At 39.8% G+C, this 17,652-nt stretch overlaps 1 protein-coding gene across 1 annotated transcript in view; it reads right to left on the bottom strand.

The window, feature by feature from the left end:
• gbe1b (glucan (1,4-alpha-), branching enzyme 1b) overlaps positions 1 to 17,652 on the bottom strand; it is a 105,458-nt gene that overhangs the window by 77,113 nt on the left and 10,693 nt on the right. The window contains exons 3-5 of the mRNA XM_034291651.1: positions 15,944 to 16,059; positions 8,581 to 8,706; positions 898 to 1,033 (exon numbers count right to left, since the gene is read on the bottom strand). Of these exons, the coding sequence (XP_034147542.1) occupies positions 898 to 1,033; positions 8,581 to 8,706; positions 15,944 to 16,059 (378 nt within the window). The remainder of the gene's footprint in view (positions 1 to 897; positions 1,034 to 8,580; positions 8,707 to 15,943; positions 16,060 to 17,652) is intronic.

The following is a 17,652-nucleotide window of genomic DNA, read 5'->3' as shown; positions in this document are numbered from 1 at the left end:
AGGTGTCACAGAATGGAAGAGCAAGAGGAAGTTTCCATTTTCACTTACTCATATTTGTGTCTCTTCCTCTATCTCGTGCTGGCTCTTTCCTAGACAAAGATCTGTCTCACTGTGTCTCACTGTGTCCTAGACAAAGATCTGTCTCACTGTGTCCTAGACAAAGATCTGTCTCACGGTGTCCATAGCGGAGCAGTTTCTCTCGGTCATATCTGTCATCTGATTACAGCAGAACGTCTTCTCAGAGAAAGACAATGCAACTGTCCAGATTTCGTGAACTACTCGTGCTAACCAAACCTGCAGCCGCAGTCTGTGAGAAAGCATGTCTTTTCCTGATAATATAGTTTTATTTTAGTTCTATTGCTTTGCAAATATGTGCCATTTTTCTTTTCATCCTTGGAACTGCACAAGTGGGCAATGGTTGAGATCTTTGTTGAACCATTGCAGATTTGTTGAATCTAAAAGGTGATTCAACAAAGTATTAATTTAATGGTGGGCACACTTATGCAATCAGGTTATTGTAAGGTTTTTATTTTAAATTTTTCCCCCTCGAAAACCTCGGTTTGTTTTTCAGTTGAATTTTTCACATTATAGGTCACATTAAAAGTGGAAACATTTCTGACATGATTTATCTTTGTCTCATTCTTTTACATCACAAAAACCTGGCATTTTAAAAGGGTTGTGTAGATTTTATATATCCACTGTAGCTCTGTGAGCACTAATCTAGCTCTAGCTAGCTCCGTGAGCGCTGACTTCGCTCAAGGTAGCCATGTGATCTCTTACCTAGCTCAGGTTAGCTCTGTGACAAACTATGTGAAGCATTCCTTGTCTGGCTGTTTCAGAGAGTTGTTATACAGGTCTGGCTGTTTCTGAGATCTGGAGTGAACAGTGATCGCTTACCAAGGTCTTTAATTCGAGGGAGGATGTTGAGTCTGAACTCTGTGTAGGAGGCAATTTTCGGGTCAGGAGAAGCAATGCCCACGTGGGACTCATAGATCCGTAAACTTGCAGGCTTTTTGGGACGAGGATGGATGTGCTATAGGATAGAAGAAAAAAAGGATGAACAGAAGAGGAAGGAGAGAATATATAAACAATCTATTAATCCGAGAACCGCCAGGCCTTTCAGCATACATATATACTGCTCATAAATATTACAGAAAAATGTAATCATCACAGAATAACACAAAGTCAATTAAACTTCAGGGATACCAATCTGTCGAGTACTGGTAGCATGAGGCAGTATTTGCAGCCCATTCAGGTTGCACAATTGAATAGTTTATTTGCAAATAGAGAGACGCGTTAAACGCTTACAAATATAATCATCCGAGGAGTGTCTAAAGTAGATACATGAACAGTCCGTATTTATTACAGTTAAAAGGGGTGTGGTAGGATGCTGTCTTGTCAATATAACAGTCCCTTTGTTCTGTCAATACCTAGGCTTCACACAAGGGTCAAGCTGTCCTTCCCCAGATGGGTAACCTCTTGAACTCTAAAGAGCTCTTACAGCATCCGGACAGACAATAGATGCCCTGATAAGTTATACAGATGAGCAGATTAATGAGTAACATTATAATCTGCTGATACCAGTCAATGATGCCCCCTAGGCAAATACCAGATCCCCCTCTCCTACATTCCTTTTCTCATCCAAACATGGAGATACCTTTAACTAGTAACCCATTTATACATGTATAGGACCATGTATACATTAGTTCAAGAATTTCCACAACAGTCGCACAGATCTCCATGTGCTAGCCATTGGTACCCTGACTGCTTTTAGGTACCGGGATGAAATCCTAAGACCCATCGTCAGACCTCATGCTGGTGCAGTGGGCCCGGCTTCATGTGGCCAGAGGTTGCAGGCAATTCCTGGATGACGAAGGCATTAATGACATTGAATGGCCTCAATGACTTCAGACCTGAATCCAATTGAGAACCTCTGGGAGGTTATGTATTGATGCATCCGACGCCAACAAAGTAGCCATCTGCTGTCTCATCAGGAGCATGCCCAGACGTTGTCGGGAGTGCATACAGGCATGTGGGGGCCATCCACACTACTGAGTCACATTATGAGTTGCCGTGATGAAATTCACACAAGTTGGAACAGCCATGATGTCAATTGTCTACTTTGAGTTTCGGTGAGAGTCTGAATCCAGTTCTCAATCGGTTGGTGATTTTGATTTCCATTGACCGTTTTGTAATTTTGTTCTAAACAAATTACACAATGTACAGTAAAGATTTATCTTTACTGTATTTCGTTGATCGAGACTCATTGAGTGATTTAAGTGTTCCCATTTTGTGAACAGTATATATACAGTGGGAAGAACAAGTATTTCATAACCTGCAAAATCTGCAGTGTTTCCCACTTACAAAGCATGTAGAAGTCTGTAATTTCTATCATAGGTACTCTTCAACTGTGAGTGACGGAATCTAAAACAAAAATCCAGAAAATCACATTGTATAATTTTAAGTAATGAATTAGCATTTTATTGCATGACATAAGTATTTGATACATCAGAAAAGCAGAACTTAATATTTGGTACAGAAACCAGAGATCATACGTTTCCTGTAGTTCTTGACCAGGTATGCACACACTGGAGCAGGGATTTTGGCCCACTCATCCATAAAGACCTTCGGGGCTGTTGCTGAGTAATACAGACTTTCAGCTCCCTCCAAAGATTTTCGGTTGGGTTCAGGTTTGGGTACTGGCTAGGCCACTCCAGGACCTTGAGATGCTTCTTACGGAGCCACTCTTTAGTTGCCCTGGCTGTGTGTTTTGGGTCGTTGTCATTCTGGGAAACCCAGCCAGGACCAATCTTCAATGCTCTTACTGAGGGAAGGAGGTTGTTGGCCAAGATCACGCGATACATGGCCCCATCCATCCACCCCTCAATACGTTACAGTCATTCTGTCCCCTTTGCAGAAAAGCATCCCCAAAGAATGATGTTTCCACCTCCATGCTTCACGGTTGGGATGGTGTTGTTTGAAATCAGCCATTTCGTACAGTGGTTGTAATAATTATCGCATATCCGTTTGTCAAGGGAGAGTGTAATTCAATTATTTATTGCAGCATTTGATAGACCAGGTCCGTAACCTCATGAACAAGACATTCTTACACAACCTCAATTTCATCTCACTAAATCTCTTCTCACTGTAATGTTGGTTACAAGCTGATATATACATTGAAGGGTGTGTCTACTCAGCAAAGATCAGGTATCCAAGACAGTAACCCCCATGCCAAATGGTCAATGTAAACATTCCTGTGGTTATCAGAGCACAACCTACCGAGAGATAATCTAAACAGAGAGGTTTCTGTGGTTCTCATTATCTAGTCACATTCACTTACAATGAAACATACATTCACATTCTAATTGTTAATGCTCATATTCCACAGTGTTCTTAGGGTTGTACTCATCCTTCTTCTTCCTCCAAACACGGCGAGTGGAGTTCAGACCAAAAAGCTCTATTTTTGTCTCATCAGACCACATGACCTTCTCCCATTCCTCCTCTGGATCATCCAGGTGGTCATTGGCAAACTTCAGACGGGCCTGGACATGCACTGGATTGAGCAGGGAGACTTTGCGTGCGCTGCAGGATTTTAATCCATGACGGCGTAGTGTGTTACTCCTGTAGCCCATCCCAGCCTTGTGCAGGTCTACAATTTTATCCCTGATGTCCTTACACAGCTCTCTGGTCTTGGCCATTGTGGAGAGGTTGAAGTCTGTTTGATTGAGTGTGTGGACAGGTGTCTTTTATACAGGTAACGAGTTCAAACAAGTGCAGGGTAATACAAGTAATGAGTGGAAAACAGGAGGGCTTCTTAAAGAAAAACTAACAGGTCTGTGAGAGACGGAATTCTTACTGGTTGGTAGGTGATCAAATACAAATTAATTATTTAAAAATCATATTTTCTGGATTTTTGTTTTAGATTCCGTCTCTCACAGTTGAAGTGTACCTATGATAAAAATAACAGACCTCTACATGGTTTGTAAGAAGGAAAACCTGCAAAATCGGCAGTGTATCAAATACTTGTTCTCCCCACTATATATGAATACAATACTGATGTAATGTATGGACTGTGAGTATTAGCTATAGAGAATAATAACCTGCAAGTAACAGCTATAGAGAATGATAACCTGCAAGTATCAGCTAGAGAGAATGATAACCTGCAAGTAGACTATCAGCAGGAGATTGATAACCTTTGAGTGTCAGCTATAGAGAACGAAAACCTGCAAATATCGGCTAGAGACAATGATAACCTGCAAAGTATATTTCTCTCACATCAACATGCGCAACTCTGTTCAAATACAGATTCAGATACATTGACTGAAAATAGTTGGTTTGTGCACTGTCAATTCTTATATTTTGAAATATATTTGGGTAAACTTACTGACAATGCCATTTTTTATTGTTCATGGTTAGTGTCACACGTTGATAACCTTCCTCACCCCATTATGCCATACACCTGTGTTACATTGTGTTCCACCCCACCACGTGTCTCTCATTATGCCATACACCTGTGTTACATTGTGTTCCACCCCACCACGTGTCTCCCATAACGCCATACACCTGTGTTACATTGTGTTCCACCCCACCACGTGTCTCCCATAACCCCATACACCTGTGTTACATTGTGTTCCACCCCACCACGTGTCTCCCATAACCCCATCACCTGTGTTACATTGTGTTCCACCCCACCACGTGTCTCCCATAACCCCATCACCTGTGTTACATTGTGTTCCACCCCACCACGTGTCTCCCATAACCCCATCACCTGTGTTACATTGTGTTCCACCCCACCACGTGTCTCCCATAACCCCATCACCTGTGTTACATTGTGTTCCACCCCACCACGTGTCTCCCATAACCCCATCACCTGTGTTACATTGTGTTCCACCCCACCACGTGTCTCCCATAACCCCATCACCTGTGTTACATTGTGTTCCACCCCACCACGTGTCTCCCATAACCCCATCACCTGTGTTACATTGTGTTCCACTCCACAACGTATCTCCCATAACCCCATCACCTGTGTTACATTGTGTTCCACACCACCAGGTGTCTCTAATTACCAAATCACCTGTGCCAAATTAACCAGCATTCAATGTCAGTTCTTGTGGGCTCCAGTGTTGTTCTTGCTGTATTTCTTGTGCCCCTATCGGTGTACATACCATTCCTATCTCATGTACCGACACCTGCTTGTCTTGACCTGAACTCTGCCCATTCCTTGCCTGCCTACAGGCTATTTATGTGTACTGAAGCCAGCCTGCCCACAACTTGTCTTTGTCTGTGAATATTACCAGACCTTGCCTAGTTTGCACACCTGCCTCCTGCTTTTCAACTTGCATCTCACCATAGCTATTACACAGATATGGTCCAGAGATTTGCAGAATAATAGAGGATTTCCCAATGCATCAATGTAAAGGTATACAAAATACAGTCAATTATGTTGGGCTCAATATCACCTTTAGATTCATATTTTCTGGAAAAATAACTCCAATTCCAACATACCTGTTGGTTACATTATAACTACATGAGCAGTAAAACAAAGTGAAGCCAATCGTTATGTAATTTAAAGTATTTGTAAAACATATACAGTATATATTTTAAATATTCACATATACCGTATGTGAATGTAATATTATTATTATAGATTTAGATTTGTTCAGTTTCTATATTTTGCTAATCCGTCAAAAAAATTGCCTGCATTACAACTACAAAAAACCTAAAATGTTCTTTTTAATTATAAACATCTCCAATCAATAGCTTTTCAAGTGTCTTTAACACCAACATTAAAGTAAGTGAACAAACTGGGTCAATTGCATGTGATAGAAGACATGAGCTGATACAAGCAATTGCCATTTACATAAATATGATGCAATGCAGTTTTTAATAAATGGTTATCAAAACATTAGCTACTATAAAAAGCATTATCATCTTTTCATGAATATGCTTGCTTATTTGCTGTCACATAAAAAAATAATAAAAGAACTGGGTTCATATATTTATGTTAACATATTGCAATACAGTACTTGCACTGGTTGACTGGCTTCTACTGTGCTAGCAAGCGCATAGGCAGGCGTATTTAACATGACACTAACCGTCGACAAGTCTTTCCATATAGTTTCTCTATCCATATTCAATATTCCATATTGGCAAAGGGCCCTGACTGCAGTGTGGAGTTTCGGCCGGGCTCAATGTGGGCGGAGTCAAACGCGTTTAACACGACCCCTTCTCGTCTCCTTAAAGGTCACTCAAGCTGAGGTTCACGAAGAGTACCAACATCAACAAAAGCAAATCCTAATCGAACCTATCCTACATAGTTATACATACAAATACAAACCTCGTTGCTTAAGCTTTCATTTACTCAATAATTTAATAAAGAAGCTGATAAAACCCACTGGCGCAAAATAAAGGTAACTTACAGAATTTAAGCGAACCTGTTTTAAAAGTTTTGCTCGCTTGCTAGGAAAATCTGACTAGCGACTTCGTTTTATGGTCGCCAATTTCCCTTAATGCATTGATTGACACTGCTCACAGCCTCACAATAATGCAAGTGCTGCAATGGAATTCGCTCTACCACAAATCCCCACGTGGATCTTCCCCGCCCGCACCTCCCTCCCGTTGGCGAAAAATCTAGTTAGAATTCCAAGCGATGTTACAATTTTCAACGTTTATTTATCAAATGCACAGCGTCATCCTCAACAATTAAATTATTTTGACATGGCACCCGAGAACTATTTAGAGTTAAGAAGAATATATAAGCAAAAATATAGTCAGACAAAAAACACTATGTATAGGGTTTTAAGAGTCTATCAGTTTAAAAGAGTGTAATGAAAACTTGCAGCAACCTGGTATTAGCCTATTATTTATTACATATGGCAAGTAATTCAGTAATTTAAATAACAATGTAACCTAGCAGCAATTTGGTAGAATTATTGAATATTATAGATAGTGAGCTAAATGAATGACAGCACACTACAACTACGTAGTGAGATTCAAGAAGAAAAATACATACACAGCAAAAATATATCAAGAAGAGAAAGCAATAATATACATAACACTGTACACTAGCAGCAGTGATTTTTTTTTTATAAGAGTACTGTAAACTAGCAGCAATATTGGTGGTGGTATTGAAATTATACAGAGGCCTATGGCAAGTATGGCAATAATATACATTTAGATGGCGTGGCACTACATACATTTACACAAACGATGCCGCCAACAAAGTGGTCCAAGTATGGCAAAAAGTGCAACAAAGATATATTATAACTACATGTGCATTAAAACAAAGTAAAGCCAATCGTTATGTTATTTAAAGTATTTGTAAAACATATACAGAATATATATATGTTTTACAATATATAGCACCATATGGATCTACTAATACTAGATACATATTGTACTAATGTATTTTACGCTGCCCCTTAATGCTCCTGTACCCTCGTTTTCCATCTCTCCTCTCATATTCTGACAGCAGGTGATCAGAGATGAGTGGATGGTGCCTGCCCTCAATATACGCGTTGTTGACATTTGATTGTTTTTTGTAAAATACATGGTTTTGCGTTTCAAACTGTTGCAGGCTCATTAATTGACCATAACACGCTATAATGGTATTGGAATTGAGTAATGAGGGATTTTTCTTGGGAATATATTAGAATTCAGGGTTGTAATGTGGAGGCTAAATATTTTCAGAATGTAGTGTATTTTGAGAATTTTCAGCAATCTACAGCAGCATTCTAGAATTGTATTGGGGTCTAAGGGGTTAATAAGCCTAGCTACAACAGGCTTGCCTAATCAGTTATAATGATGCCTTTGGTATACATGAAATAAAAAGATCTGAAGAACTGTTTAATCACTAAAGATAATGTCTGCATGCTCAAGTCTGGTGGTGTTGATCTCCGATGGCTTCAATCAATGGGCTAAAACGTTGCCTTGCGTCTGGCCATGATTAAAGAAATAAAATAAGTGTGTACAGCAATAACTACCCAGAAGAAGAAAACAGGATTGGTAGGAGGGTTCAGGACCCAGCAGCCTGAAGTGGATAATAATTGGGCCTCTTACAAATACATTTGAAAAAGTTACTACCAGTTCATAAAAAAAATCACTGAATGCCTAACCTAATTACAGTGCAGTACCTTAGCACAGCCACACACAAAAAAGACAGAGGCCATTTCACATTTCTCCCTGGCACTTGACAAAAGTCTGACCTACAAAGCAGACCAAAGACCATGTAGGCCTCTAACCTACTGTACAAGGCAGATCAGACACCATGTAGGCTTCTGGGCTGCAAAACAGACCAGATACAACGTAGGGTCATACTGAGGGCTATGCTGGTCAAGGGATGGGGGGAAAGAAACAGTAGTGTATGTTGGTGTTCTGATCAGAAGATCACAAATCACCACAACTCATAACAGATAAGCAGACCTGTAAACAACAGCCTGTCTATCTGAACAACATGGAGAGTTGCAGGTTAGAGGAAATGAAACGTGTTGGGAAAATAAAAACAGCATTCATTATATATATTGATGTATTTACCAACCATTTAGAAGATCAGATTGTACTGAGCACTAATTAGGACCGTACCAGATATGGCTGAGGAGGATCCCAGTGGACCCAGTCATATGTGACTTGTTTCTCAGCCTGAGTAACGTACTTGGCCCATGGAGAGATGCGGTACAGACGTTCCCCTGCCTTGGTATGGACTACAACCTGCAAGGACAACAGACAGGGTTAGAGGCCAGAGGTCAGAAACATTACAAATGTAGATAAACCCTACCGGCCAGTATCCCATTTATCGATCCAGAGTGAGTAATGTTGCTGTATCCAGAGAGAGAAACGTTACTGGATTCAGAGAGAGAAACGTTACTGGATTCAGAGAGAGTAACATTAATTGATTCAGAGACAGTTTGGTACTAACATTACTGTTACGTTCTGTCCGACTTTCACATTGACAGGTTCAGCGGACTCAGCATGAAACACTTTTGTGAAGCCAGACAGAAGAGGGATGGATTATCATCCAACAAACAACAGCACCACGCCCACAAACTGGGAACAACATTGTCATGAGAAGCAAGCTTTCACATAATGTCTACAGAGTTGATGACAAGGGTTAGCCACATACATTGGTAAAACTGTTTGCAAAAGGTGGTACAAAGCTTTACAGTGCAAGGAAGGGAACACCACCAACCTAGCCAAACATCTTAATGATGACAGCCCGACCTCTCCAGGGATGTGAAAAGACAGCAGGTTTGAAAATAAGCTAGCTAGCTACAGTAGGATCATCAGTCAACAGATGAGTTATGTGGATATGTAATTTTCACTTCAACACTAAAGTAATGCAATTTAGATTAATGCAAATTCATCAGAACCCTATTATCAAGAGCTAATGTTGCCCCCCTTGGCTGAATTAATTTCACAGTCGTTATTCCACTTGAATGAAAGAGTAAAACTATACATGAATATACAAACCCGATTCAAAAAAAGTTGGGACACTGTACAAACTGTGAGTAAAAAAGGAATGGAATAATTTACAAATCTCAAACTTATATTTAATTCACAATAGAATATAGATAACATATCGAATGTTGAAAGGGAGACATTTTGTAATGTCATGCCAAATATTGGCTCATTTTGGATTTCATGAGAGCTACACATTACAAAAAAGTTGGGACAGGTAGCAATAAGAGGCCGGAAAAGTTAAATCTACAGATAAGGAACAGCTGGAGGACCAATTCGCAACTTATGTCAATTGGCAACATGATTGGGTATAAAAAGAGTCTCTCAGAAGTCAAGATGGGCAGAGGATCACCAATTCCCCCAATGCTGCGGCAAAAAATAGTGGAGCAATATCAGAAAGGAGTTTCTCAGAGAAAAATTGCAAAGAGTTTGATGTTATCATCATCATCATCATCTACAGTGCATAATATCATCCAAAGATTCAGAGAATCTGGAACAATCTCTGTGCGTAAGGGTCAAGGCCGGAAAACCATGCTGGATGCCTGTCATCTTCGGGCCCTCAGACGGCACTGCATCACATACAGGAATGATACTGTAATGGAAATCACAACATTGGCTCAGGAATACTTCCAGAAAACATTGTCAGTGAACACAATCCACCGTGCCATTCGCCATTGCCAGCTAAAACTCTATAGGTCAAAAAAGAAGCCGTATCTAAACAGGATCCAGAAGCACAGGCGTTTTCTCTGGGCCAAGAATTATTTAAAATGGACTGTGGCAAAGTGAAAAAAAGTGTTCTGTGGTCAGACAAATCAAAATTTGAAGTTCATTTTGGAAAACTGGGACCCCACGTCATCCGGACTAAAGAGGACAACTTAAGTTGTTATCAGCGCTCTGTTCAGAAGCCTGCATCTCTGATGGTATGGGGTTGCATGAGTGCATGTGGCATGGGCAGCCTACACATCTGGAAAGGCACCATCAATGCTGACAGTTATATCCAAGTTTGAACATATGCTCCCATCCAGATGTCGTCTCTTTCAGGGAAGACCTTGCATTTTCCAACATGACAATGCCAGACCACATACTGCATCAATTAAAATGTCATGGCTGCATAGAAGAAGGATCCGGGTACTGAAATGGCCAGCCTGCAGTCCAGATCTTTCACCCATAGAAAACATTTGGCGCATCATAAAGAGGAAGGTGCGACAAAGAAGACCTAAGACAGTTGAGCAACTAGAAGCCTGTATTAGACAGGAATGGGACAACATTCCTATTCATAAACTTGAGCAACTTGTCTCCTAAGTCCCCAGACGTTTGCAGTCTGTTATAAAAAGAAGAGGGGATACCACACAGTGGTAAACATGGCCTTGTCCCAACTTTTTTGAGATGTGTTGATGCCATGAAATTGTAAATCAACTTATTTTTCCCTTAAAGTGATAGATTTTCTCAGTTTGAACATTTGATATGTCATCTATGTTGTATTCTGAATGAAATATTTAAATTTGAAACTTCCACATCATTGCATTCTGTTTTTATTCACAATTGTACAGTGTCCCAACTTTTTTGGAATCGGATTTGTAGTGTTAATAGAAAATAAGCATTTAAGTTGTTTCATGCTCAGTTTGACCTTTCCATGCAATTGACCTATACCAGAAATCTACTTAAATTACACTGAAGGGGACAATCTACAATTGCTTAAAACATTTTATGACTTCAGAAATAATTAAATAAACACACTGATTCTTGAACAGTAACATACAGGTGCTGGTCATAAAATTACAATATCATCAAAAAGTTGATTTATTTCAGTAATTCCATTCAAAAAGTGAAACTTGTATATTATATTCATTCATTACACACAGACTTATATATTTCAAATATTTATTTAATTTAATTGTGATGATTATAACTGACAACTAATGAAAATCCCAAATTCGGTATCTCTGAAAAATTGAATATTACTTAAGACCATTAAACAAAAAGGATTTTTAGAAATGTTGGCCAACTGAAAAGTATAAACATGAAAAGTATGAGCATGTACAGCACTCAATACTTAGTTGGGGCTCCTTTTGCCTGAATTACTGCAGCAATGCGGCGTGGCATGGAGTCGATCAGTCTGTGGCACTGCTCAGGTGTTATGAGAGCCCAGGTTGCTCTGATAGTGGCCTTCAGCTCTTCGGTGTTGTTGGGTCTGGCGTATCGCTTCTTCCTCTTCACAATACCCCATAGATTTCCTATAGAGTTAAGGTCAGGCGAGTTTGCTGGCCAATTAAGAACAGGGATACCATGGTCCTTAAACCAGGTACTGGTAGCTTTGGCACTGTATGTAGGTACCAAGTCCTGTTGGAAAATGAAATCTGCATCTCCATAAAGTTGGTCAGCAGCAGGAAGGAAGAAGTGCTCTAAAACTTCCTGGTAGATGGCTGTGTTGACCTTGGACCTCAGAAAACACAGTGGACCAACACCAGCAGATGACATGGGACCCCAAACCATCACTGACTGTGGAAACTTTACACTGGACTTCAAGCAACGTGGATTCTGTGCCTCTCCTCTCTTCCTCCAGACTCTGGGACCTTGATTTCTAAAGGAAATGCTAAATTTACTTTCATCAGAGAACATAACTCAGCAGCAGTTCAGTCCTTTTTGTCTTTAGCCCAGGCGAGACGCTTCTGATGTTGTGTCTTGTTCAAGACTGGCTCGACACAAGGAATGCGACAGCTGAAACCCATTTCTTGCATATGTCTGAGCGTGGTGGTTCTTGAATCACTGACTCCAGCTGCAGTCCACTTTTTGTCAATCTCCCCCACATTTTTGAATGGGTTTTATTTCACAATCCTCTCCAGGGTGTGGTTATCCCAATTGCTTGTACACTTTTTTCTAACATCTTTTACTTCCCTTCGCCTCTCTATTAATGTGCTTGGACACCGAGCTCTGTGAACAGCCAGCCTCTTTAGCTATGACCTTTTGTGTCAATGGTCGTCTTTTGGACAGCTGTCAAGTCAGCAGTCTTCCCCATGATTGTGTTGCCTACAGAACTAGACTGAGAGACCATTTAAAAGGCTTTTGCATGTGTTTTGGGTTAATTACCTGATTAGAGTGTGGCACCAGCTGTCTTCAATATTGAACCTTTTCACAATATTCTAATTTTCTGAGATACTGAATTTGGGAGTTTTCATTAGTTGTCAGTTATAATCATCAAAATTAAAAAAGAAATAAACACTTGAAATATATCAGTCTGTGTGGAATTAATGTATAAAATTAAACAAGTTTCACTTTTTGAATGGAATTACTGAAATAAATCAACTTTTTGATGATATTCTAATTTTATGACCAGCACCTGTACATTCAATAAAAATGCTTTTTTCACTGTTTGTATAAAGAATATTTTGTCATTTAGCATTCAATCCTATCCAGAGTGACTTACCATTTTGCAGATTGCTGCTTTATAAGATTATTTTCTATCACATGATGCTTAAACAGATAAAGAATAGGAGTGATCAGATGTTTTTATAACATTTAACAGCACCTGAAATGCAATATTAAATATGGCTACTGAAATGCAATATTTAATATGGCTACTGTGGAGGAATTAGCATCAAAACTTTTATCCAGCATTACTAGCAGTCTGAATGTTGAAAAGTAGTTTTGGTGTTGGTAGCTTAAATTGTATAAGAACACTGGCAAAACAAAATACTACCCATACAAACACATGGAACTTTTATGGAAGCAGTAAGTGGTTATAGTTAAAAACAAATTATTATTAGTTAAAGCTGTCCACAAACAACCTATTCCAGATTACTCTGTACATGTTAAGTTTTTATGGTGTTTTCAGCATGGCATCTATGGGCACTGAAATGCATTGGTTTATGCAAGCGTGCAAAGTAATATAAAGCTTTATTTTCTAAGTTACATCTGAATGTTGTAATATTGTGTTGATCTCTTTAGCTTTACCAGTTTGCTACATAATATGAATAATACTAATAAAATGTACAGTTCACCATCAACAAGCACACTTAATTAAGCAAAACATTACTGTGCAGATCCAACACAAAGGATTAATACCATTTTCAGACAATGTTTACAAAACAAGATCTTAAGAGAGGGAAAGGAGAGGCAGGAAAGGGAGGGATTAAAGGTGAGGGAGATGAGGAGAAAGGGAGAAGGATGGGGAGGAAAGAGGGGGAAAGGACAGACGCCAGGGTTTCCATCTGTTCCTGATCACCCTTTAGACTGACTCACACTCACAATGAATTGTGTCAGTCGGTTTCCCTGACCCTCTGGGCACAACACAGCTCTAAAAGGGTTAGGGTTAGTACTGTGTCAAGCAGCCAAACCTGCCCGGCCACTAGAGGAACACAGTGCTTCAGAGCAAGTGGCGCGACACAGCTGTTGGGCTTCAAACAATTCAGTTGAATCACAATTCACCTCCTTCAGTTGCGGAGTAAGATGGTGTTCTCAAGTCTCAATCTATTTGCACTGATTTGATTACATGCTTGGTTGTTCTTGAATGCTAGTTGAATAACCCTAACACTTACACTATGTAAAAGGGAAAAATAAAATCTACAAAGTGTTCCAAATGAATCCACCCCCCTTCAGTGAATATTTGGTAGTCATTATCAGTTTTGCACATATGGACCCAGACATTCTTGCCCATTCTTCTTTGCAAAATTACTCAAGCTCCGTCAAGCCAGATGGGAACCGTTGATGAATAGCAATTTTCAACTCTTTAACACTGCAATAGGGTTAGGGCTAACCCTAACCCTAACCTTAGCCTGGGGGTTACACGTTCCCTTGGGAGGATTGTCCTCTAGCCCAAACCCAGGGGGAGGACACCTAGTTATTACTCCACTCTCAGGAAGGGGAAATAGTGTCTCCAGATCTGCCCACCCCCACTGTCTCAGTACCTAGTTATTACCCTGCAAGCGTTTCGTTTGTGACCAGACAACAAACCAATTACCAGCTCTCTCAGAACAGTCCCAATTAGCGGTCATCACATTCACATCGGCTGTTTTTAGTAACAAACGCTACTTAACAAGTATGTCGTTGAAGAAATATAAAATCCACCTCCCTTGTTGACTTTTTTAGTGGTTTCATTTGTTTTCGGATTGGCTCAGAGCACACGATTAGCAGTTAAGGGAAATAATCATAGGTCCTGAACAGACAACACGCAGTGGCAGAACACTTGTGACAGACCTAAACTGTAACAGACCTAAAATTCAGAAAAACGATGTATTAACTGAGTGAACATGGCCTTACTATTGAGAGAGGCTGTCAGAGGCAAACCTGCCTGTCAAGAAACGACAGGTTATGTTCACACTGCCCACAAAATTAGGTGGAAACGGAGCTGCATTTCCTAACATCAACTCAAGGCTGTTATAATCAATATGTTATGGTAGCAATATGGCTCTGTTATCGTTTGGATAAATTCCACTGATGATAAAAAATCTGGGTTTTCCAAAAAAATCTCAAAATTCACCAATAATGGAATGCCTACTGATTAAACATGTCCTTAAAGCCACATGCAACTAACTCTCCCACAACCTGACTTGATTATGACAGGGGAACAGAAATCACACTTAGACACACATTTGACAAGAATCCTGTACAATGATGAGAAGTTTGAAACAATTTTATCTTTTCTGATTTGATTTCCATTGCATTGCATAATTGCATGCAATATTAGATTAAACTTTATTGTCATTGAACAAAACAAGTACAGCACAAGAAAATGCTGTTAGCATCTAACCAGAAGTGCAAATAGAAGAGGACAGGACATTTACGAGTACTGAGTAAAGTGTATGTTACAAGTGGAGATGTGCAATGAAGGCAAACAGTGTTAATTGGCAATTGTAAATGAACAATGAAGGAAAATAGGGTAGGGCAGAAAATTTACAACATTTCAAGTATTAAGTATATGCATGTGAAAGTGGTAATGAATCAATGTGCGAGGAGGCAAATGCAAGTAAAAATTGAAATGTTGACTGTGCAAATCAAGTAAGATGGAGGTGTAAGGTAGTTTGTACAACTAAAATGAGTGGATATCAGGAATGAGGTTCCAGGGTTGACATGTGCATTTTACATCTGAAAAAAATAAAGCAAGCACAATGGCAATTCTAAATGTACAGTGCAGGCAAATTGAAGGTGCAAAGTGGCATTTGCAACTGATATGTAGGGATAGCTGCAATATGAATGTTACATCTGGGGGTTGTTTCTTAATAGTTGGAAACACTTTCATAATTTGATCAGGCGTACTCCAGGACAACACATACCCTGCACCGGAACTGCTACATGCTGTTCCATGAAGTTCCCAGCATGGATGGTGTTTGGAGAACAACCCCAATGGGCCGGGCTGATAAATATCCCCCCGGGGGCGAAACCAATCAGAATGTACAGTGCCTTGAGTTTGATCTTGTGGTCTACATCATACAGAATAGTAGAATTACCTTGAGTTTGATCTTGTGGTCTACATCATACAGAATAGTAGAATTACCTTGAGTTTGGTCTTGTGTTCTACGGCTGGTGACTTGTCACGCTTAGGTGGCAGACAGAGTTCCCATTTCCCAAATTCTTTCCTCTTGTACGGGTGAGAGAAGTTGTCCCAGCCATCTAGGATACAAAGGCTTGATTTAGCTGCACAATGGGTAGTAAATAAAACAGTGTAGTTCATTTTTCAGACAACCTAATTGACACAGTAGCATTATAGGGCCATCTTTCTGACTCCACTGTCTACTACAGGCTATATTTTCCAAAAACAATACATCCGTAAATACTGTTGACATTGCTTTCCATTTATACTTCACCGTTTACTTTGAGCTACATCTTACGCTCTACGTAAACAGAGCAAGATCATACATGGTACGTAAGAGCTAGATCTTACGGTTTAAACAGGGCTGGAGTATTACTACTATGACTCTTCTTCAATAGCTTTCAGGTTCATAACAAATCCAAGAGTCAACTGAATCAGCTGTTTCACAGGGGAAATATGAAGTATCACAAATGACATCAATTCACCATAGTGTCCTGGTCAAAGTAGAGCACCACATAGGGAAAAAGCTCCACTGAAGACACACTATATGTATTATGCATCAGTCTACAACATATTCATGACCGGGGCTGCAGGGCTGTTCCAGCAGACGCTGGGAAATTGAAATCAAATAATGACAGAGCTGTGTCAAAACATAATATCTGTCTGGGTGTAATATCTGTCTGGGTGTAATAACTGCCAGAAATAAATGCTAGGCAGTGGGAGGAAGAGAGATTCAAGGGAAAAAGTACAGTAACTGGTAGTAAAATGTTTGCAGACAATAAACCATGGATGGACTTGTGGTTTAGTAAACATAATAATGTGACCGCACCACAATCCCCAATTTAACTCTATAGTACACTGCCAAGATGGAACCCTATTCCCTATATAGTACACTGCCAAGATGGAACCCTATTCCCTATATAGTACACTGCCAAGATGGAACCCTATTCCCTATATAGTACACTACTTTGATGGAACCCTATTCCCTATATAGTACACTACTTTGATGGAACCCTACTTCCTATATAGTACACTAATCTGATGGAACCCCATTCCCTATTCAGAACAGAACTCACGTGGAACCCTATTCCCTATTAAGTACAACACTGATGGAACCTTTGGGAATAATGTGAGAATTTATATCAACGCAGAGGGTCACAGCTATTTCAAGTCTACTCTGTCAGCCATCAGCAATCTTCTGAGGAAATTTTTTCTACGTGTTTATGTAAGTAGCACTACAGAAACCATATTACATATTTTGAGACTTTGGTGCCATTTGGGATCAGCAGTGGGGTGGAGCAACAATAATATAGGAACATCTCCTGCATACCACATAAGGTACTGAACAATTACATGATGAACACTGGTCACAAGTGCCCTAAATAGGGATTATGGTGTCATTTAGGACTCAGTGGATGTATTTGCGATGTAATTCATTTTCCCTGAACTGCATGCTGTCCAAATGAAGCTTTAATCTTCAAAAACTCATTATGGGTTCCCAATTAAATCTCTTAATTGCCTCCTTTAGCGTTTTCATTGGGCCATGTGATAGAATTTCAAATGTCCACTCAGTTTTAACAATAGTAGGTGAGACAGAGGCAAACTATTAAACAATAGCAGTTTATGAAAAAGGAGAGATACAGGTAAGGAGAGATACAGGTAACAAGGGGACA

Source organism: Esox lucius, chromosome 1, assembly GCF_011004845.1.
Source record: "Esox lucius isolate fEsoLuc1 chromosome 1, fEsoLuc1.pri, whole genome shotgun sequence".
NCBI lineage: Eukaryota > Metazoa > Chordata > Actinopteri > Esociformes > Esocidae > Esox > Esox lucius.
This window is presented reverse-complemented; position numbering and strand designations above follow the sequence as displayed.